The 20,695-nt window shown below is 40.9% G+C and overlaps 1 protein-coding gene across 1 annotated transcript; it reads left to right on the plus strand.

Moving 5' to 3' along the window:
• Positions 1 to 9: 9 nt before the first annotated feature.
• On the plus strand, positions 10 to 15,386 carry LOC142384566 (cyclic nucleotide-gated channel beta-1). Its single transcript, XM_075470866.1, has 25 exons — positions 10 to 122; positions 257 to 406; positions 492 to 545; positions 2,484 to 2,536; positions 2,664 to 2,908; positions 3,213 to 3,246; positions 4,967 to 5,156; positions 5,738 to 5,752; positions 6,630 to 6,662; positions 6,992 to 7,087; positions 7,189 to 7,343; positions 9,028 to 9,240; positions 9,734 to 9,942; positions 10,105 to 10,155; positions 10,268 to 10,354; positions 10,595 to 10,659; positions 10,873 to 10,995; positions 11,179 to 11,320; positions 11,466 to 11,625; positions 11,710 to 11,807; positions 12,756 to 12,839; positions 12,965 to 13,083; positions 13,634 to 13,780; positions 13,982 to 14,180; positions 14,276 to 15,386. The coding sequence occupies exons 1-25, from the start codon at positions 10 to 12 to the stop codon at positions 14,510 to 14,512; spliced, it is 3,072 nt and encodes a 1,023-aa protein (XP_075326981.1). The 3' UTR covers positions 14,513 to 15,386.
• The last annotated feature ends 5,309 nt before the right edge of the window (positions 15,387 to 20,695 follow it).

Here is a 20,695-nt window from a genome sequence, read left to right on the forward strand (position 1 = left end):
CCAGAGAGTATGACCAAAATATCTCTGGAAGATGCTGAGACCCAGACGGGCCGCTGGACACCATTTATTGAAAGCATCAAGAAGGAGGCTGAAGGTGTGGCTATGGCAACCATGGAGGAACGGTAAGGAAGGTGGAAAACAAGAGTGGAGGACTTGATACATGAAATAATATTTGTGAACCATTTATGAATATTTATTGAAACTGAAATACCACACAGACCACACAATCACATCAAGATGCCCTGTCTCCTTTCAGTCTGCTCCAGGAGAGGATAGAGATGACTCGTCTGGCTGAAGAGATCGCCAGGCAGACGGCTGAGATGGCTGTTAGACAGATGGCCAGTGAGGGAACTTCCATAAAGCTTTCACTGGGGAGTCAGGAGCCGCTTGAAGAGCCTGAAGTCGAGTAAGACCACAATGTTTATAGAGTGTATTTTTGTGATGAGAGTCTGTTGGTAAAAATAATGACGGTGGATGTTTGCTTTGACCAGTTTGCCAGTGCTGCCAGAAGAAGAAAGCAAAGTGGAGCAGAGTGAAGTCACAGAGTAAGAATTCAAATGCATTTACGTTTGTCATAATTCAGAAAAAATTCTTATTCAAAAATGAAATTTAACATCTCGACACCGTCTCCGCCAGCTCGCTGAGCTCATGGAAGTTACTTTAATTAAGTAAAGGCACCAATTCCACATGGTCAAATGGAACAAATTACAACCAGGCCTGTTATTCTTTGATGCCTTAACAATATGACATTTTTTTTATATCAAACCTTAAATATCCAGCTATAGTTTGAATATAGAGGAATATGAAGTGGTACTTAACTGAAAAACGTTGGCAAAAATTAAAGTCTTGAAGCTTTTATTTTCCACCATTAAGGAGTTCTAGTATTTACGCTGTTTCTCATCGCCTGTGAAAAGTTGATTCTCAGCATTTCTACTTTCCTCCTCTAAAAATATTATGTTATTACTTATCATTTCTATCAGTTTATTGAAACATCTGTTGTAAATGTGCAAATATACAATGAATACAGGGTTGGAGGATCAGGGGTTCTTTGATTAACAAGAAATTAGGCTAAGTCACTATTTGCTGTGTGTGTAGAGTAAAGTGTTAGCCAAGTTTTAAAAGAAAAACACTCTTGAGCATACAACTTGTCTTGGGGACTAATATTTTCAGAGTTTATATTCATTGTTTGGAAGAAATAACACACAAATTAGATTAAAGCTTAAAACTGTTTAGTTCTTGCTCACTTGCCGCCGCACGTTCCAAATCCCCCGAGCTTTTTCCCACGCGCTGCCTGAGCAGCACCACAACACTGCGTCATAGCAACCACAGCTTCCCTTGACAACAGCAGCCCTCCTATCCTGCTCCGCCCCATCCTCACAGGTTACCCCGGTAACGGAGCCCAGCCACCGCTGTTTCACGTTGCAGGAAAAATGATACAAACGGGATATTTTGCTCCTTGCTTTTCCAGATTTACTAAATACACATGATCTGGTTTTTGTGACCACATGATTTAATTTGTGTTTGCTCTTGAGTCGATACATGCGGACATGTTAGGGACTATTAACGATAAACACTGACGAACACTGACGGAGAAAGTGAGTACCCTGTTATAACGTCGTGCTTATATATGGTATGTTATGAAACCAATGTTTTTCTCACTAACTTGAACTATTCGGACGTAAAAAGATAACTAGTCTGAGGCTTCATGTAACAGGTGGTCCCCAAGTCAGAAAATGTATGCTAACAGGAGAAAGAAAACACACATTTGTATTTCTACAATATAAAAGCGTGACAGTTTAGGTGAGTTTTGTGTTTAGGTGTAAATTTACATCCATCACCTGTTTGCTTACATTTGAACATCAATTTAAAAGTAAAACTCAGATAACATTCGTTGCAAACTGCAGAAAACAAAGAAAAATGTAGCCTAAATACATTACCAGCTCCATTTTATAATATTAGCTGAGACACAAATATTTTTTTAAAAATCTGACCTTTTTTAAGCTAATAGGCACTTATACGTCTCTGAACAGTATACATTATATGATTAAATGAAACCATCAAACCTCTAGAAAATGGCTTCAGTTTGTGTCACTCTTTTTGTTTAAATACTGTACTGTGGAAGGTTTGTCCTTCCAGTATACATATCTATCATACTGCTATCTCATCGTGTACTGCAATGGTTTCCACCGCCACACCTCACAATCTTTCATAAATGTAAAGTACTAAAGAAGGAGAAAAACAGTTATATTTTTGATTGTCAGCTGTCAGATTTTAGCCAGCATTTCTTTCATTTCACACCATGTATTACCTCTCTTTCTCCATGCCACCCATCTTTTGTAGCTCACCGTGGATTAGGAGCCACCACCATAATATGACTTTGCAATATGAGCAACTTTGACTTAATGGATAAAGTTGTTCACTTTTAGAACAAATGTGGGTCCAGAGCCTGACTGTCTGAATGCTTTATCTGTCCTGTCATGCAGAAAGGAGGAGAGTCTTCCTCAGGACGAGCAGAAAGTGGAAATTGAGGAACCAGGTGAAGAATAATTTTTCAAATGATAATTTAGACACCACAATCTATTTTGGACGACTTCTGCAATTCATTTGTATTTTTGAGTGTTGATCTTTTGAATATTAACTGTAAATCTCGCTTAAAAATCCAGAACCGGAGGAGGAATCCACACCAAAGCCGATCTCATCCTCTCCACCTCTAGAGGTTGAACCAGAAAAGGCCTGTGAGCCAGAGCCAGACCCTGCACCAGAACCAGAAACAGAGCCAGAACCTGCACCACAACCTGAACCAGATAACAAGACCCGGGAAGCCAGTTCAGATGTTCCGCCTGTAACTGAGCAGCCCCAAAAAGCAGAGGACGGTCAAGTCGCCAACACTAACAAGGCTGGTGAAAAAGTACGAGCTGTATTACACACAACATACTTCTTATAAACAGTTAATCATGTTACATCTAAGAGGGGTTTTAATTTTGCTGCTGTCTCCGCTTGTCCTGCATTAAAAGCAAACTTGAATCAAAAGAGCTCACAACAACATTAGAGTTAGTGTCATAAATGTTAAGAAGCTTCTTATCAGAGAAGTACTCCTCGATCTCCTTAATTTTGCCCTTTTTAGTGCCTAACTTTTAAGGAAACCATAAACAGATGTGAGATACAACTTTTATCCCTTCTTCCCTTCCATTCCTGCTTTTATGTTATTCTAGGAGGAGGAGGCTGCTACTGGTGACGACTGTGGTGGTAGGTTCTATCTTCTTCAGAATCTTTTTATAACTGCTGTAAGGGCTAATAATACTGTGAACAGCACCAACGTGTCAAGTCAATGTTTCACGTCGTTCTTAAAGACTTCACTGCTCTTTGATTGTCAGCAGCGTCCATTTCGCACCATGCTCATATTCTGCCTGATTTTATCTGCCTATCCATCTGTCTTCTCTGTAGCTCCAGTCAGCTGCGATGCATTTAAGAGCTGCTTGATGCGCTTTCCTCCCACTTCTGAGTGCTTTGGCAACATCAACGCGTTCTTCAAAGAGAACGGCATCTCTCCTCCCAAAATACCTCCCATGCCTAAACTACCCACCCAACTTTCTGACGTTACCAAGAACTTACCCTCCTTACCCCCTGAATTACGCCAAGAGTTATCCCACATCAGACTCACACAAGTTCCGCGAAGTATTGCCCAGACTCTGACTGAGCTCTTACCCAAAGATTCAGAGGCTTCAGTGGGCCCAACCCTTTCCCGTCTTTCCGAGAGCTTTTCCCATATCCCGGAGAAACTGTCCCAGTTTCCCAGCCGAGCGCAGGAGTACTTCCTAAACGTCCGGAACCGCCTCAACAGCCTTATGCCACAAGATGTCTAAGAAGCAACAACAGCAAAAACAGAAGCAAGACAAGAATCCGCAGGATGTAGAACTCACCTGGCTCGTGAGAAACACACCCTTCCCTCCCCCTCATCATCCTCACCTGCAGTCTCGCTCCCCTTCTCCATCCTCCCCCAGTGGTAGCACCCTCGAGTTACCCAATGTGCCATCGTATCCACGCCTGCCGCCCATCGTCAGCCTGCCATCAAAGCAGCTGAGCTTCCTGCCCCGGCAGCTGTCGGGTCTCTCTAACCCAGCGTTCTTCATTGAGGATGACTCAGACAATTCAACTATGAAACCTCCAGGTGAATCCATGTTGTTGGAGAGTTACTTGTCCTCAGTGATGACATTCCTTGCACACACCTGAACTCAGCACTGATCAGTAAACGGCTGTATCAGATTAGATTTAGACAAATATCAAAAGAAAGTAAATGGTGTTTGAGTTCACATCTCCTGGCAAATTGTTTGTGTGTTCAGGACCTTGTGCAATGTGTTGTGAGTTTAGAGTTTTGCATGTTTTTATGTCATTTTGTTTAGAATGATGGGTCAGAGAGAGTGGGTGAAGACATGCAGCAAGGGGCTTCAGGCCGGGACACGTACACGGGGTGCCTCATCAGACAGTTGAGCCATATGGCACCCTGCACACGACCACATTTTACTGTAGCCTTCCTCCATCTTTGCGTGAGCTTTGATAAGGTGTTTTACAAACTACCAACACAGATTCTGCAGCTTCCTGACTGCTGACACTTTGTATTAATCAAGAAGAGGCACGTGTTAGTGCATCCAGATTAGCCAGATTAGCCCGATTGAATGACTTGGCAGATGAGTAAGCTAGTCACCTCACTAATACATGGCCCGGTTCACAGATGGATCATCTTGCATTAGCCCGGTGTAGGTCCTGATAAATCTGCCTGTCCCCCATCCTGCTTCTGCTTGGCACCTGCTTTGACAGTTACAGTGCCTCACATGTAACATTCATATCTTTGCAGGTGGATTTCCTTCATTTTTTTTTGTTTACCTAATTTCCAACAAATGCTTTACATGCCATCATCTGTGATACCCGAGACTAAACGGAAACTAATTAACCGTCTCACACTTTGCAGAGAGCTCCAGCATCAGTCTTCGCCCAGCTGTAAATGTAGAGGATGTTGATCATGAGAAAGCAGGAGAAGGCGAGGCAGAAGGAGGGGGAGAAGGGGAGGAAAAGAGTGACATCCCCCAAATTCTCACCCAGCAGGACCCCAAACTTACAACCCTCACTGTCCCTGTTACGCCTTCAGGAGGCCGTCAGAGGTGAGCAAGAGCTGCTTTGGAAACTTCTATGAAATCTTGAACAAGGATAGTTATGATCAGATCTTGATTTTATGTAGACCAGTGGCTTTCAAAGTGGGAAGAGGGCCTTCCAGGGGTGGGGCTTCAAATCATTTCTAGGCTCAGAGAAAGTTAGGAATATGATTTAATTGGTTATTAAAAGGAGAAAAGAGTAATCTTGATATATTAATTAGTGAAAGAGAGTTAAGAGATACAGTAACTGGGGACATTTTACATCTTTTTCCATACTGTTTTTTCTTCCAAACGTTTTCTTTTTCATGTGTTTGCTGTAGTTCAAAATTATGTCAAACAACAATGTTAGACAAAAAGTTTATCAGAAGACATAATCATGATCTATAAACATCCAAAAATAAAGTAAACTAAAGTAGGTTGCCTCTTTTCTACACTTTTCTACGCTAAGGGAGGCCCACAGTCTCAGACTTTGAAAACCCTTGCTGTTGACTCTATCACTCAAATATAAGAAATTAGGACTCCCAGTTTATCTGGATGTGCACTGAAACAGCTTTGATCTTTTTCTCTCTCCTCATGCTTTGCTCTTACAGTAAAGGAGATAAAGAGTAAGGAAACTGCATGGGTGGTTTGAGTTGTGGTTGCTCCCTTGTGCTATTAATGGTCTTCCAGTCATCTGTTCAGTGAAACTATAGATGTATATCTGCATAGCATTTATGCATTCATACAGTTTATAACACAGCGATGAAAAGTAGAATCACTTCTTGCAAATTAAGCGTTTTAATCCAAAAGGCGATAAAAATCACACAACTGCAGATGATAAAGCATAGTTTCTTTGTCAAAATGATTTAAGAATATCAGTGAGATGTTGTGTCTTTAATGTTTAATAGGGTTGAATCAATGATTATTAAATGCATAATTTTGGAATGAAATGCTTCGCACTGTTGTTGTTAACTGACTCCACTGCCCTCTGCTGTCCATCTTCTTCTTGTACAGTCTTTCCAGAGTCGGTGCAAATATGACTGTTGTCTGTGCATTTGTGTCCTGCAGAAACCGTGTGTCGGGTTCAATTTGAGCCTAAATTCACAAGTTGTCATTTTTCAATCACACAATGAAATCACGAAATGGTGTTAATGCAGAACACAGACGGTTTGTTGTGGGAATTACTGTGCAGCTGAAATAGTTTGGAAAGACATTTTGTGTCTCTCTTTGTCTGTGTTGTGTTGTCCTCTTGTGAAATGTGATGGTACTGTTCACTTTTACGTTGCTTTGTGCTTTTGGCTACTGTAAGGTTGTTTCCATAATGTAGCAAAAGTCAATAAACAAATGCATCTCAACCTTGCACTTGCATCATCACTGTGTCACCTGCTTGTTGGAGTGTAAATGTAGTGATTTATCACTCTTTGTTACCTACTTCATGGATTAACATCATGTTTTCTCCCCCGGCACACACACAAACCCTGATCTGACCACTCGCAACAATAGTGGGAGGAATCGTAGGACTATCTGGACAAAGATGTAAGATATTCAACCCTTACTGGTGTCCATCTACTTATTCATCAAATGTGCCGTCCATATTTTATCAACATCATGAATCCATTTATTTTCCCATCAGTCTTTTCTCATGAATTCAGTCAACAATCATATAAGAGCAGGATTCAACATTTAGCTTCTATCTAAGTTTTTCATATTTCAGATGACAGATGATATAACATATTGTACAATGACGCCACATCACAGTGGGTTTTAGTTTGAGAAAAAAAAAAGAAACTCTGGCATAAATAAGGCAACTCTGTCATAAAGTTGAGCCAATGATGTTGCCGTGTCTACTTAACTTTTAACTGTAGGCTGCTACATTCTCAAAGTGAAGATGATGATGATGAAGTAAGCATCCCTGTCAGAGCCTGGCCCAGCGAGTCCAGCCTGCACAGCACAGATGACAAGTGAGCACAGTACACATCACAATAGACACAAACATAACTTAACACTCACTTCACAGTCATGAATGCCAGCATCTGATTTTATTTCTCACTTTTCTTTCAAGTCTCAAAGAGCGTCCCGCCTCCTCAGCCAGTCAGACCAGCGCAGTGGTCAATGAGCGACTCCAGGAGCTCGTCAAGATGTTTAAGGAGAGAACGGAGAAGGCCAAGGAGAAGCTAATTGACCCAGACAGCTCAGATGAAGACAGCATCATCGCCTGTGAGTGAGAGTCTCCGTTTTTTTTTTTTTTATCTCTGGCTATGCACACTTTCAGAATAAGAGTGAGATATAAAGCAAGGAAAAAAAACAGGTGAATCGCAGCTTCTACGGATCGACCTGTTTCGGACCATCTCGTACTGATGCTTGATCAGGTGCCAACTGGGTTGGTTTTGAACGCACAGAGTATCCACAGAGATCACTTTAGGATGAGTAGGGTTTACCAAGCTGGTAACATGACAGTCGCAGGATGCATTTTAATGCCAAGTACTTATTTTTTAACATTAAACAAATACTTATGGTGCGTAATCTCGCCAAAAATACCTTTGTTATCTAACCTTCACCAAGTGCTTCAAATGGATAACAAGGAACTACAGAGCAACAGTGGACAAAATAAAGACAAAAGGAAGTAAAAAACAGTAATCGGAAAAGTTTGACCCAAACCTTAGTCCATTAATCGGGAGCTGGATGTAACCCACCTTCTCCCAACTAACCTCCTTATAAATCTGTGTTACTTGTTGATAAACCAGTACTTAAAAATGACGCTTTTCTGTTGCTTTTTACTACTGATGCATCACTTGCAGCAGTCCCCTGTACATTTAAAAGCAACAGTACAGGCCTACCTCTAAACTGACATGAAGGGCTCTTGACTAAGTAGCAGATGGGAAGGAGAATGTGTTGAATGGATGGTAGCAACTGTGTGCAGATGTTACAGTACATTTTAATTCCAGGTTGAAAAAGTCCCCCTACTCAGCTGGGAAACCATACCCAAACACTGGACTGATCTATAGACACTAAAATCTAAATGGTGAGTAAAAGCAGTAATAGCTTCTAACCTGGCTGCCACGCTCGCATCCCTCCTCCCCAAAGGTGCACCAGCAGTGTCCCTCATTCATCCCTCAAACACGGCTTTAGTTCCCAAAATCAGCTTAACGTAGTTCAGTTAAAGAGCCCATATTATGCTACTTTACATGTTCCTACGTTAATGTGATGCATTTGTAGATTAGGCCTAATGCTGCAATGCTACAAAATGTAATAATTCTTTGTGATTTTGTACTTTCCAGCGGCTTCTTTTGTTACCTTCAATGTGAAATATTCATTTTAAACTCAGACAATTCACTTGGCAGGAATTAGGTGATCTAGACGAGTGGGAGTTGATTAGTTTGGACTGAAAATGAGGCATTTCAGGCGGTTCAGTGTGTCTTTCCATGAAAAACACCCTTTCGTTGGTGTGGAATGTGCATATACGTGGACTTTGCAGAGCATGTACGTGCACAAAAAAGCTATATACCTCATTTAAAGGGATGGAAAGCCTACCTATACATTTTTGAGGCTTCATTATCTATGTTATCTATTATTCTATGCACAATGTGTGCCTTTTCGGTATCATTTTTATTGTTTCAAATTCTTTTTTTTTCATAGAAGGGAAAAACAGAATTGAGGCACCAGGTGGCAATTTGAAATATAACTGGAATTGAATGCAGCACAGCTCTTAAGTATCATATACTGCTCTCAAATAGTTATTTTTTTACAGATAAACTGGCCTGCTGAGGAAACACACACACATGCAGGCATGATTTACCCCTATGTCCTGCTCTTTTGAATGAACTGTGAAGCAGTGTGCTTCTAAAACCATACTCTTGCCTTCTTCTGAACTTTTGTTCCTTTCTCCCTCATCTTTCATCAGCTGCTCCTCAGCCTCCTCCTGCAGCGGCACCATTGGAGGAAGAAGAGAAGGGTATGCAAGACGGTCCATCAGGAGGAGAAGGTGGACAAGGAGGAGAGATGGAGAGTGGGGCGGAGGAGGGGCTGTCTGGAGGCTGCTGCAAAGGGAAAACTCCTCGGTGGATACGAGCCTGTATGCACTTCCGCTTTCCTGCCAGCATCGACCCTTTCACCAGTAAGAACTCGGCCGAGCACGCCTCCCGCTGTCCCCTTCAGTTATGTGCTGCACAGTAGAAACTTCTCTACTTAAACTACTCACTTATTAAAAATAAAATAACTACCTGAGAAACACATTGTTAACATTTAGGGGAATTAGACCCATAAAATGAATGTTGACTAAAGGTAGAGAATGTGTACTATCCTGTTATTGACACCCTTTTCTCAATCATCTTTCATTATAATTTTTTTCCGGCCAGTGGATTTGCTGTTCTTACCAAATTAATTAAATAATACAGCTTAGATTCTGCTTACTTGTTCGGATTTTATTCCCATTAGTCACTATTTAACACTGTAAGATGATAGTTGATGCCTACTTTGTGACAATTTCTTGTTCTGTGTGTGTAATGACTGATTCCAAGTGCTCCCATGTCATTTCTCCTCTAATTTTATTCGCAAGTGACTCCAATTCCGACTCACCTTTATCGTTTCATCGGACTTTCTCTCATCAGACTTAATGTACGTGCTGTGGATGTTTTTGGTGTGTCTGGCCTGGAACTGGAACGTGTGGTTCATCCCGGTGCGTTGGGCCTTTCCTTACCAAACCCCCGACAACATCTACTACTGGCTGTTGATGGACTACCTGTGTGACCTCATTTACATCCTGGACATCACCGTTTTTCAGCCCCGCCTGCAGTTTGTGTGCGGAGGGGACATAGTGGTGAGTGGTGGACTGGAAGCTGTGATTTCCTGGGATTGCAGGAAACAGGAAACACAGAAAATGTTAATCACTTTCGTGCATCTTTCAAAAAACAGACTTTTATAATTATAGAACTGAATCTGCTTGGATAATTGTTTATAAATGTGATTGTTTAAATTTCAGAGTGACAAAAAAGAGATGAGAAAGAATTACATAAAAACGATACGCTTCAAGGTAAATACTGACAGAGATGAGTAAACATCTAACACTGACTGTATTCTTCACTCTGCGATTAGTGGCTGTGGAATCAAACATTGAGGTGAAATCATATCTTCTTACTTTCTAGTTTGACGTAGCCAGCCTTGTTCCCCTGGAGATCTTCTATTTCATAACTGGCATCAACCCACTGCTTCGTTTACCCAGACTTCTGAAGGTGAGACATTGTCACTTCAAAAGCAAACAAAACACACTGGGCAAACAACACTAAGAATATTTGTGTTGTTAACCACAAAAAAACATGTGACATTATCAGAAACCACATCAGGGCCAAGCATGCCGACATAATGAATTAAAAGTTTATCTTATACAAGTCTCTATGCCAGCCTCAGTGTCACAGTCTAAAACTGTCAGAAATCTACAAATATTCTTCCTTTCTTTGTTCACGGGTCTGCAGATCAACTCATTCTTTGAGTTCAACGAGCGTCTAGAAGCCATCTTGACCAAAGCCTACATTTACAGGTCAGCTGCATTGTTAGCTCCTGTCCTATTATTGTGTGCTTTTCATTTTCATTACATAGTAAAACGGCAGTGGCAGGTACTATGAATATAGAAAAATAACTCACTGTCATTCTTGCTCCCTCTTCTCTTTATAAAGCATCAGTATACAGAGATGCAAGGCACTCTGTTTTTAGAAATTCAGTTTATGTAGAAGTATCATTCTCTGTCTCTCAGGGTGATCCGTACCACCACCTATCTTCTCTACTGTGTCCACTGCAATGCCTGTCTCTATCACTGGGCCTCTGCCTTCATAGGTCTGGGATCTACCCAGTGGGTGTACAACGGTGTTGGCAACAGGTTGGTGGAATACACACACTGCCGTTTTCAGCTCAGAGGATTAGAACATGAGGTTGATTGTGATATGAAATGAAAGTTAGACTGCTTGGACCACACCAATCGTCTAAGTATTCTAAGTATGTCACTGGCTCTGTACATATCCATTGTTTTCTTTCCTCTAATGGCACCTTGCTTTCTGCTCAGTTACATCCGCTGTTACTACTTTGCGGTGAAAACTTTGATCACCATTGGAGGTCTGCCAGACCCAACCTCCCTGTTTGAGATTGTCTTCCAGCTCATCAACTATTTTGTTGGCGTCTTTGCCTTCTCTATCATGATTGGACAGGTAGGTTTTAAAGCCTTACTGAAACAGGTGTGCTAGCATCAGTTTAATTTATTCTTATGTTGCATGTAATGCAGCTTGGGCACTGATAAATCAGAAATCTGGTGCTAAAAATTCCAATAAGTCATGTTGCTCATTTGTCTGCCAGATGCGTGATGTGGTCGGCGCTGCCACAGCAGCTCAAACTTACTACCGCACGTGCGTGGACAATACCATTAAATATATGTCATCTTATCGCATCCCAAAAGATGTCCAAAACCGTGTCAAAACCTGGTACAACTACACCTGGCAGTCACAAGGCATGCTGGGTAAGGAGGACATTGCATGTTCTTTGTCACATCTATTTCATACATCTGTTCTTTCAGTCATACTTTACCTTGTTCTGTGAGCAGACGAGCAGGAGCTGCTGACTCAGCTGCCAGATAAAATGCGTCTGGATATAGCTGTGGATGTCAACTACTCCATCGTGAGCAAGGTTCCTCTTTTTCAGGTAGCAATCCCTTCAAAAACCATCTATTTGATGCTAAATACTCTTTTAGAAACAGCTTGTGTTTTGTAAAACATTTATTCCAGGGATCTCCGACTCCGGTCCTTGAGGGCTGCTGTCCTGTAGGTTTTAGATGTTTCCAAGTTTCAACACACCTGATTCAGATCGATGCCTCATTTGCTGGTTTGTGCAGAATTCAACAATCTTTTGAAGTGATTTATTTAATCTGAATCAGGTGTGATGAAGCAGAAAAAACATCTAAAACTTGCAGGACAGCGGCCCTCAAGGACCGGAGTTTGAGATCCCTCATTTATTCTATTTGTGAAGATGCAAAAAATAAGAAAAACAACTTTTTAAAAAAGGGACAATTTCACTGCTTTTTGGCATATACAGCACTTTAGACCAGGTCCTGATAAAAACTACAACACATAGATTTAACCTTTTTTTTTTAATGCTGATTTGTGATAACTTTACTCTATGTGGACTACTCAAAATAGAATGTATCATTCTTATGCTTTTGAAAAATGTCTGAATGTGTTGTGTTGTTGCTGCTGTGTTGGCCAATGAGACACTAATGAGACACTCTCCTGGTTAAATAAAGTTATTAGTAATAAACCTGTTAAAAAGTACAAAAACAAAAGACCATTTCACTCCCTTTTTTGCATTTAGACCACCAGGTTGAGACAAATAATCCATACTTGGACTGGTCGAATCTGAATGGTTTCACAAATTACATACTGTGTTTTAATACATTTATTCTGCGGGATTATCTAGGACTGACTGACCAGTCCAAGATTGTGTTTTTTGATCTTTAGTGTTATGGATGCATGAAGAAGCAGCAAAATGGCTCTTTGTTTTGCATTCTCACAAATATGTTTAAAAGAGGATCAGAAAGATGCAAACAAGGCATCAACATGAAGAATTGAACTCTACCCTCTTCCTTCTTGACAGGGTTGTGACAGACAGATGATTTTTGACATGCTGAAAAGCCTACGCTCTGTTGTTTACCTCCCCGGGGATTATGTCTGCAAAAAGGTACATTGTGTCCCTCTTAAAGCCTGGTTGTAAAAGATCGTATGAGGCAACATCTTCTTGTTTGTTCTTTTATTTTTACCACTTTTATTGTTTGTTTGCTGTCTATCGCTCATCATTTTTGTCAGGGCGAGGTAGGTCGGGAAATGTACATCATAAAAGCCGGGGAGGTGCAGGTGGTTGGAGGACCTGATGGGAGGACGGTATTTGCCACTCTTAGAGCAGGATCAGTCTTTGGAGAGATAAGGTAAGCAGGTGATCTGGAATTAAGAAAACGTCTCGTAACCTTTTCAGACATGATGCAACATCTGCATGCTTTTACCTTTCATGCTTTTTGGGAATGTTTATCTGTTTATCTGATGTCTGCATTGACTTTGCTCTGACTCCGACAGGATTAGACTGTATCTGCATATTCAGCAAATATCCAATAGAATACTTACAAAACTAAATAAAGTATTAGGAACTAAAAAGAAACACTAGAATAACAAAAAGGACTTCTCCTCTACATGATATTTACACCATATACAACAGAAGTCAAACCGATAACCCAACACAAAACATTAGCTCATCTTTGCACGGCCCTTTAAGGGTTCAGGAAGGAGATGCAGCAATATCTGCTCATATCTGCAGCAGTAAGTTTAAAGTCCTCACAACATCCTGCAAAAACCCTCAAACCGATAACAAATTCAGCCTCACGCAGAGTGAGAACACAAAACCACTTTAAATTGATCCTTAAAGATTAGGACTCACAGTCATCACGGTGAAAAAAAACTAACATGATGTTGTGTGATTTGCAGTTTGCTTGCAGTTGGCGGGGTTAACAGGCGCACAGCCAATGTGATCGCTCATGGCTTTGCCAATCTGTTCATACTGGACAAAAAAGACTTGAATGAGATCCTGGTTCACTACCCTGAGTCCAAGAAACTGCTACGCAAGAAAGCCAGGTTTAACCATAATGAGATAACACATTACCTGTTATGGTTGTCTTAGAGTGTGTACTGTTCATTCTGCTGATTATATGTACTGTATTTCTGTAGTTTTTAAATACCTTTTAAGCTGTAAATCGTACTGCGATGGCATCTGTGTCTCCATGTATTTAAATAGTGCTGTATCTGTTAGCCTGATTGTTTCTCTCTCAATCACAGGAAGATGCTTAACAAGGGAAAGAAACCTGAACCCAAAGAAGAGGCTAAAGAACCGCCTCAGGTACCAGCTGCGCCTCCCAAGCCGGAGACTCCCAAACTGCTCAGAGCGGCGCTCGAGATGACGGAGAGATCCTCAGGACTCAAAGGAGTTCTGGCTAAAGTCAAAGAGAAGACCAACAAGTCCAGTGTCTCACTACAGGTGAACACAGCCAAATCCTGAGCAAACAAAGCAAACATGTTTTTTCTTTAGATCCAGCAGGTCACTTCTTCTTTCCCTCCCTTTTCATCTTTCAGCCATCCGTCTCCTCCTCCCTGCCTCCTCCATCTCCGGCCCACAGCTCTGGTTGTGTCAGAGACTCGCCGTCGCCCATCTCTGCCAGCTCCACCACATTTCACTCGACTTCCCGTTGCCCCGGCTCCGCAGCGCCTCCGTGTGCTTCACAGGTCCACAGCGACACGATTGAAAAGGAGGATGCCAGTGAAGATGAATGGGATGAGGGTGAGAAGAGGAAAGATAAGAGATTGTCATAATTTTCTTCAGAAAGAGGGCAGAAGTGTTGTTCTGTCTGCAGGAGAACATGAGGTGGAGTTGAGAGATCATCCAAATTCAACTATAAATAGAGACTAAATGAATGTAGTCTAAATGGTGAAGTGTAAATCATTGCTGGTTGCATAATTAACTCAGATCCGTCATTTTTACAGGAATAAACTTCTTGTCTTTCTGCCACATAAAAATGAGGACATGTTTTTGTTGTTGTTGTTGTTCACTGACTGTTTACAGATGTATTTGTAATGATGAAAGGACAACTTGCCTTATTTCTTAACTCTGTGTTGTGCTGGTATGAGTAGATGGTACTGCTGATGTTTTTACAAGCTGGTATGACAAACAGCACAGACCTTGTGAAGCTGTAGGCTGCTTCCACTTATTAAACTGTAACTTCAGTTTTAGCACATGAATATTGATTTTCAGCCTTTGCCCATTCAAACAGCAAAATTGATCTTCTACACACTAATCCATGCAGCACATGTTGTTTCAAAGCAATGAATACATCACTGTTCAGTTAAATCTAGCCCATGAGTGAATGTAATTAACATTTCTTTACACTTGTACATCTGTTTTTATGTCCACATTTTCTTTTGTTTTGTACAATAATGTAAGTATAAGTTTAGATTTTATTTTTTTTCCGCTAATTCAAACTCACTGTGCTGTTCTACATGTACATGCATTCTAGATATACTGTAAAATTTGTGCTGTAAATGTGTTTATGATTCACTTATAATGTGACAATCTTCCATTTTTTTTGTATATATGTGTTGTTCTCAAAGTCCCCAAACCGTATCTGCCAGACAATCTGTAGAGGGGTTTCGATTTCTGTTGTGTAAGCAAATTCATCACTGATGTAGAGTTGCCTTTTATTGATTTTATTTAAATAAAAGAGTTTCAGCACTTTGTATCCTACATCTTACGTGTCTGACCTTGTTTTAAAGTTAAATGAAAAAAGAAAAAAAAAGGACTGTCGGTAAACGTAACCCACAAACCACAACTGCAACAACTGAACAGGAAGCAGCAGGGTGGTTTTGGTTGTAACCCCAAGTAGCTGTTCTCATTTAAGGTGTTCTGTGGGGGCTGGTTTGGACGGTTAGTCATTGTCAGTACTGCTTTCTTAATCCATTTAACCCATAAGAACCAGAGCCATTTTCCTTAGAGAAAAATGATTGACAATGTTAAAAAACAAACAACAAATGGACCACATAGATCACATTTCTGAAAATCATTTTCAGGTCCCACAAGTGCAAAAGATCTGTAACATTGCCTATTCTTGGTCAATTTATTCTAGTTTCAATCATTTGTTACACCTGTGCCACCATGGGTCCTAAAGGGCTAAAGATCATTGTTAGGTCAGAAATTTTATAAGCTTATACCTTTAATTTGCTGTTAAACAAGCTAGTTGTTTACAAAATGAATAACTATTTTGATAATTTTTTAGTTTTTAGTTAATTTGCCATGCACTTATTAAGAAATAAACAAATCACTCCTCCACCTCTCAGATGAGAGGATTTTCTGCTTATCTTCATTATTTCTGCGATGAGAAGTTTGTATGTATGTGCTGTTGTTTGGACAAAGCCTGTGTGGCTTTGGGCTGTGGGTAATTTTCTGAGGTATTTCTCTTTATTTTCACCTTGGTGTATATATATATATACAGTACAGACCAAAAGTTTGGACACACCTTCTCATTCAAAGAGTTTTCTTTATTTTCATGACTATGAAGATTCTAGATTCACACTGAAGGCATCAAAACTATGAATTAACACATATGGAATTATATACTTAACAAAAAAGTGTGAAACAACTGAAAATATGTCTTATATTCTAGGTTCTTCAAACTAGCCACCTTTTGCTTTGATTACTGCTTCGCACACTCTGGGCATTCTCTTGATGAGCTTCAAGAGGTTGGTCTTCCAACAGTCTTTTTTTTTTTTTAAACTTTATTTTTCTATCTTTTCAGGTCACAATCAGGTGTGGCGAAACAATTCAAATACCAGCTATGCGACCTAAAAAACAAACGAGAAACAACAGAAATAAGAGAAAAAAAAGAAGGAAAAAAAATAAACAAAAAAAAAAAAAAAATTAAAAAAAAAAATAAAAAAAATGCATGCACACATCCTAATGATTGCCAAACCTAGTCATATAAGCATACATGCGCATATTCACAAAAAAACAAAAATAAAACAGAAAAAAAAAAAAAACTCAGGGGAGCCTCAGGGTTGCAAGCAGATCGCCACGTCTTGCGCTAGTGTTAAAGCTGCAGTCTGCAACTCTTTTTCAAGCATAATGCCTGGAACTGTCCGGGGATTCTGAAAGTAGTACATTAAATACCCCAATACAAAAAAAAAATGAGTTCTCTAGGTCCCCTATATGTCCTGCTAGGTCCCTCCAAAGCCAGCAGGTTTGTTTACAAAATTGCAGACCGGACCGGTAAAAGGTAACCAATCAGGTTACGAGCTGGGCTCTGCTGCCTGTCAATCACCGATTGTGCACGCGCGATACAAGGTAGGCTCGTCCCCACGCTTATTTATCTAGACTATTGAACTTCATTACGGGCTAGTCTACTTACTGTGTCTTCCATGATCACAAATGACAGGTGAGTTGATGAATGAGGAGTCGTGTACGCGCATCTGGCGTGCACCTAGACGTGCACGAGTTCTCATGTGTTTTGATGGGGCGGGACAGGAAGTTGAATAACTTTTTATTTTTTGGTTAAAAAATAAGCATTTCTTGCATTTTACGACTACGGAGGTCACCGTTTTCAACTTCAAGCGTTCTGATAGATCATGTAAACTCTTAAAATGCCAAAAAGTAGGACTTTACGTATGACAACAACAAATCCTGCAGACTGCAGCTTTAATGGCTCGAGACGTTTATGCTTCATTTAGCTTTGCCGGCGCTTGCATGTGCTGCGTGGCGATTCACCGCCAGGACAGTAGGTGGAGTAGCGGGTTTTTTCAATGACAAGCCTACTACGATGAAAGGAAATTCACCTCCAGGACCTCTTCGGCAAGTCTCTCTTCGAGTGGATTCATCATAGACATAATATATATAATATATTATGTCTATGGGATTCATGCTTCTTCTTCTTCTTCTTCTTCTTCGCCGCTTTCTACCTTGGCGTTTGAAAACAGCGGTCTTTTATTAGGGGATGAAACCGGAAGATGAACACGCCGCCGGATATGATGTAGATAGTGGCTTGTGCTTGCGTCCAGAGTGGCTACTCTATAGCTCTGCTCGGGTCTTGCGTCTTGCGTGAAGTTTAGAAAATTGAGGTGACACACGCAAGCACGCAAGGGGGGGCTTGCAACCGCGCAAGGGCTTGCGTTGCGTCTTGCGTTACCGACTATAAACCAGGCTTCAGAGTCCTGCCACATTCAGAAGTATTCTGATGATATGGCTGTTGTGGCATGTGTGCATGGTGGGCAGGAGAAGGAGTGCAGGGACCTTGTGGAGGCCTTTACTGGCTGGACCAAAAATAACTGTTTGCTCCTGAACACCACCAAGACCAAAGAGCTGGTGGTGGATTTCAGGAGATCTAAAACCCCATACCAGTAAGTCTGCATTGATGGAGCCTAAAACATTCTGGTCATTGCTTTTCATTACCAGATTGCACAAGGCATCAAGATAGGTCATCACCCCCTCCTGCGATGTAGGTGTCCCATTTTTCCCAGAGGGCATCACCTTTGCCCCTTTGTAACCTGAGGCTAAAAGTCAATAGTTCCATAGTTTGGATGTCTTTGATTATGGCTTTCCACTGTTTAACCGTGGGAGGTTCTGTTTTGAGCCATCTCCTTGTTATGGCTTTTTTACTTGCGGCCATAAAGATTTTCAGGAGATATCTGTCTTTCTTTGGTAGTTCCTTATCTATGTTACCCAGGTAGAATGATAAACAGGTAAAATCAAAATTATACTGCAGGACTTCTCTAATTATGTTTTGGACTCTATCCGAGAATGATTTAAGAGTGGGACAGCTCCAGAATACATGTGTATGATCTGCCATACCATGTCCACATCCTCTCCAGCAAGTAGGTTGTAGTCCTGTCTGCTTAGACTTTTGCTTAGGTGTTATGAAAAATCTAATGCCATTTTTCCAGGAAAAATCTCTCCACAGGTGTGAGGTCGTAGTGGTAATTTGTGTGTCAATCATATTTGTCCATTCTTCAGAAGTAATTACAGTTCCCAGTTCTTTTTCCCATTTCTCCTTAATATAGTTTGTTGAGTGGCCTCTTAATTCAGTTATATATCTGTATAGTTCTCCAATGATCTTTCTGGACAGTTTTGTATTGTATGCTTTGATAAACATTTCTGTAATACTTGATAGGTTTTCCTGTATAAGTCCTTTAATGTTTTTATCAAAGTAATGCCGAAGTTGGAGGTACCTATAAAAATCCTGTCGAGCAAGACCGTATCTATCTGAGATGGTTTTGAAGTCTATAAAATCCTGGTTTTTAATTACTAGGCATAATGTGGAGAGTCCTTTCCTCGCCCATTGAATGAAACCTCCATCACCTAAACCTGGTTTGAAATCTGGATCATGAGTTGGCCACATTAAAATTCTAATTTCGTTCTGAATATTGAGTTGTTTCGCCAGGCCAGACCAGATTTCCATAGAGAATCTAGTCCACCGGCTCTGGAAATCATATTGTTTAGCCAACATTGGGTTTCCTAATAGACTCTGTAAAGGCCTGTCTGACATTGATAATTCTAACTCTTTCCATTTTGCAGAGTAGTCTTTGTTGCACCAGAGCAACAACGGTCTTATTTGTGCCGCTAAATAGTAATCTTTAAGTCTTGGTAAGCCCATCCCCCCCGCTGCACTTTGGCAACTGTAGAGTCTTGTATCTCACCCTGGGAGCTTTGCCATTCCAGATAAAACGAGATATCCTCTTATCCCACTCTCTAAATTGACAATCAGGAACACAAATGGGTAAAGACTGGAACAGGTAAAGTAATCTGGGTAAAATATTTGTCTTTATTGTCAAAATCCTATTGCCAAGCTCCAGGGGCAGGGAGACCCATCTGTCTAGTTCCTCCTTTATCTGAAAATTAATACTTGTATAATTTTCCAAGAATAAATGTGATATATCCTTTGTTAATTTCACACCCAAGTATTTAATAGAGGAAGAATCCCAGTTGAATTTGTACTTATTTTTAAGATCTAATGATGGCATGAAATTGAATATTAGGGCCTGTGTTTTATCCACATTTAGGGAGTAGTCTTCCAACAGTCTTGAAGGAGTTCCCAGAGATGCTTAGCACTTGTTGGCCCTTTTGCCTTAACTCTGCGGTCCTTCTCATCCCAAACCATATCGATTGGGTTCAGGTCCGGTGACTGTGGAGGCCAGGTCATCTGACGCAGCACCCCATCACTCTCCTTCTTGGTCAAATAGCTCTTACACAGCCTGGAGGTGTGTTTGGGGTCATTGTCCTGTTGGAAAATAAATGATGGTCCAACTAAACGCAAACCAGATGGAATAGCATGCCGCTGCAAGATGCTGTGGTAGCCATGCTGGTTCAGTATGCCTTCAATTTTGAATAAATCCCCAACAGTGTCACCAGCAAAGCACCCCCACACCATCACACCTCCTCCATGCTTCACGGTGGGAACCAGGCATGTAGAGTCCATCCGTTCACCTTTTCTGCATCGCACAAAGACACGGTGGTTGGAACCAAAGATCTCAAATTTGGACTCATCAGACCAAAGCACAGATTTCCACTGGTCTAATGTCCATTCCTTGTGTTCTTTAGCCCAAACAAGTCTCTTCTGCTTGTTGCCTGTCCTTCGCAGTGGTTTCCTAGCAGCTATTCTACCATGAAGGCCTGATTCACACAGTCTCCTCTTAATAGTTGTTCTAGAGATGTGTCTGCTGCTAGAACTCTGTGTGGCATTGACATGGTCTCTAATCTGAGCTGCTGTTAACCTGCGATTTCTGAGGCTGGTGACTCGGATGAACTTATCCTCCACAGCAGAGGTGACTCTTGGTCTTCCTTTCCTGGGGCGGTCCTCATGTGAGCCAGTTTCTTTGTAGCGCTTGATGGTTTTTGCGACTGCTCTTGGGGACACTTTCAAAGTTTTCCCAATTTTTCGGACTGACTGACCTTCATTTCTTAAAGTAATGATGGCCACTCGTTTTTCTTTTCTTAGCTGCTTTTTTCAATACAAA

Source organism: Odontesthes bonariensis, chromosome 7 (assembly GCF_027942865.1).
Source record: "Odontesthes bonariensis isolate fOdoBon6 chromosome 7, fOdoBon6.hap1, whole genome shotgun sequence".
Taxonomy (NCBI): domain Eukaryota; kingdom Metazoa; phylum Chordata; class Actinopteri; order Atheriniformes; family Atherinopsidae; genus Odontesthes; species Odontesthes bonariensis.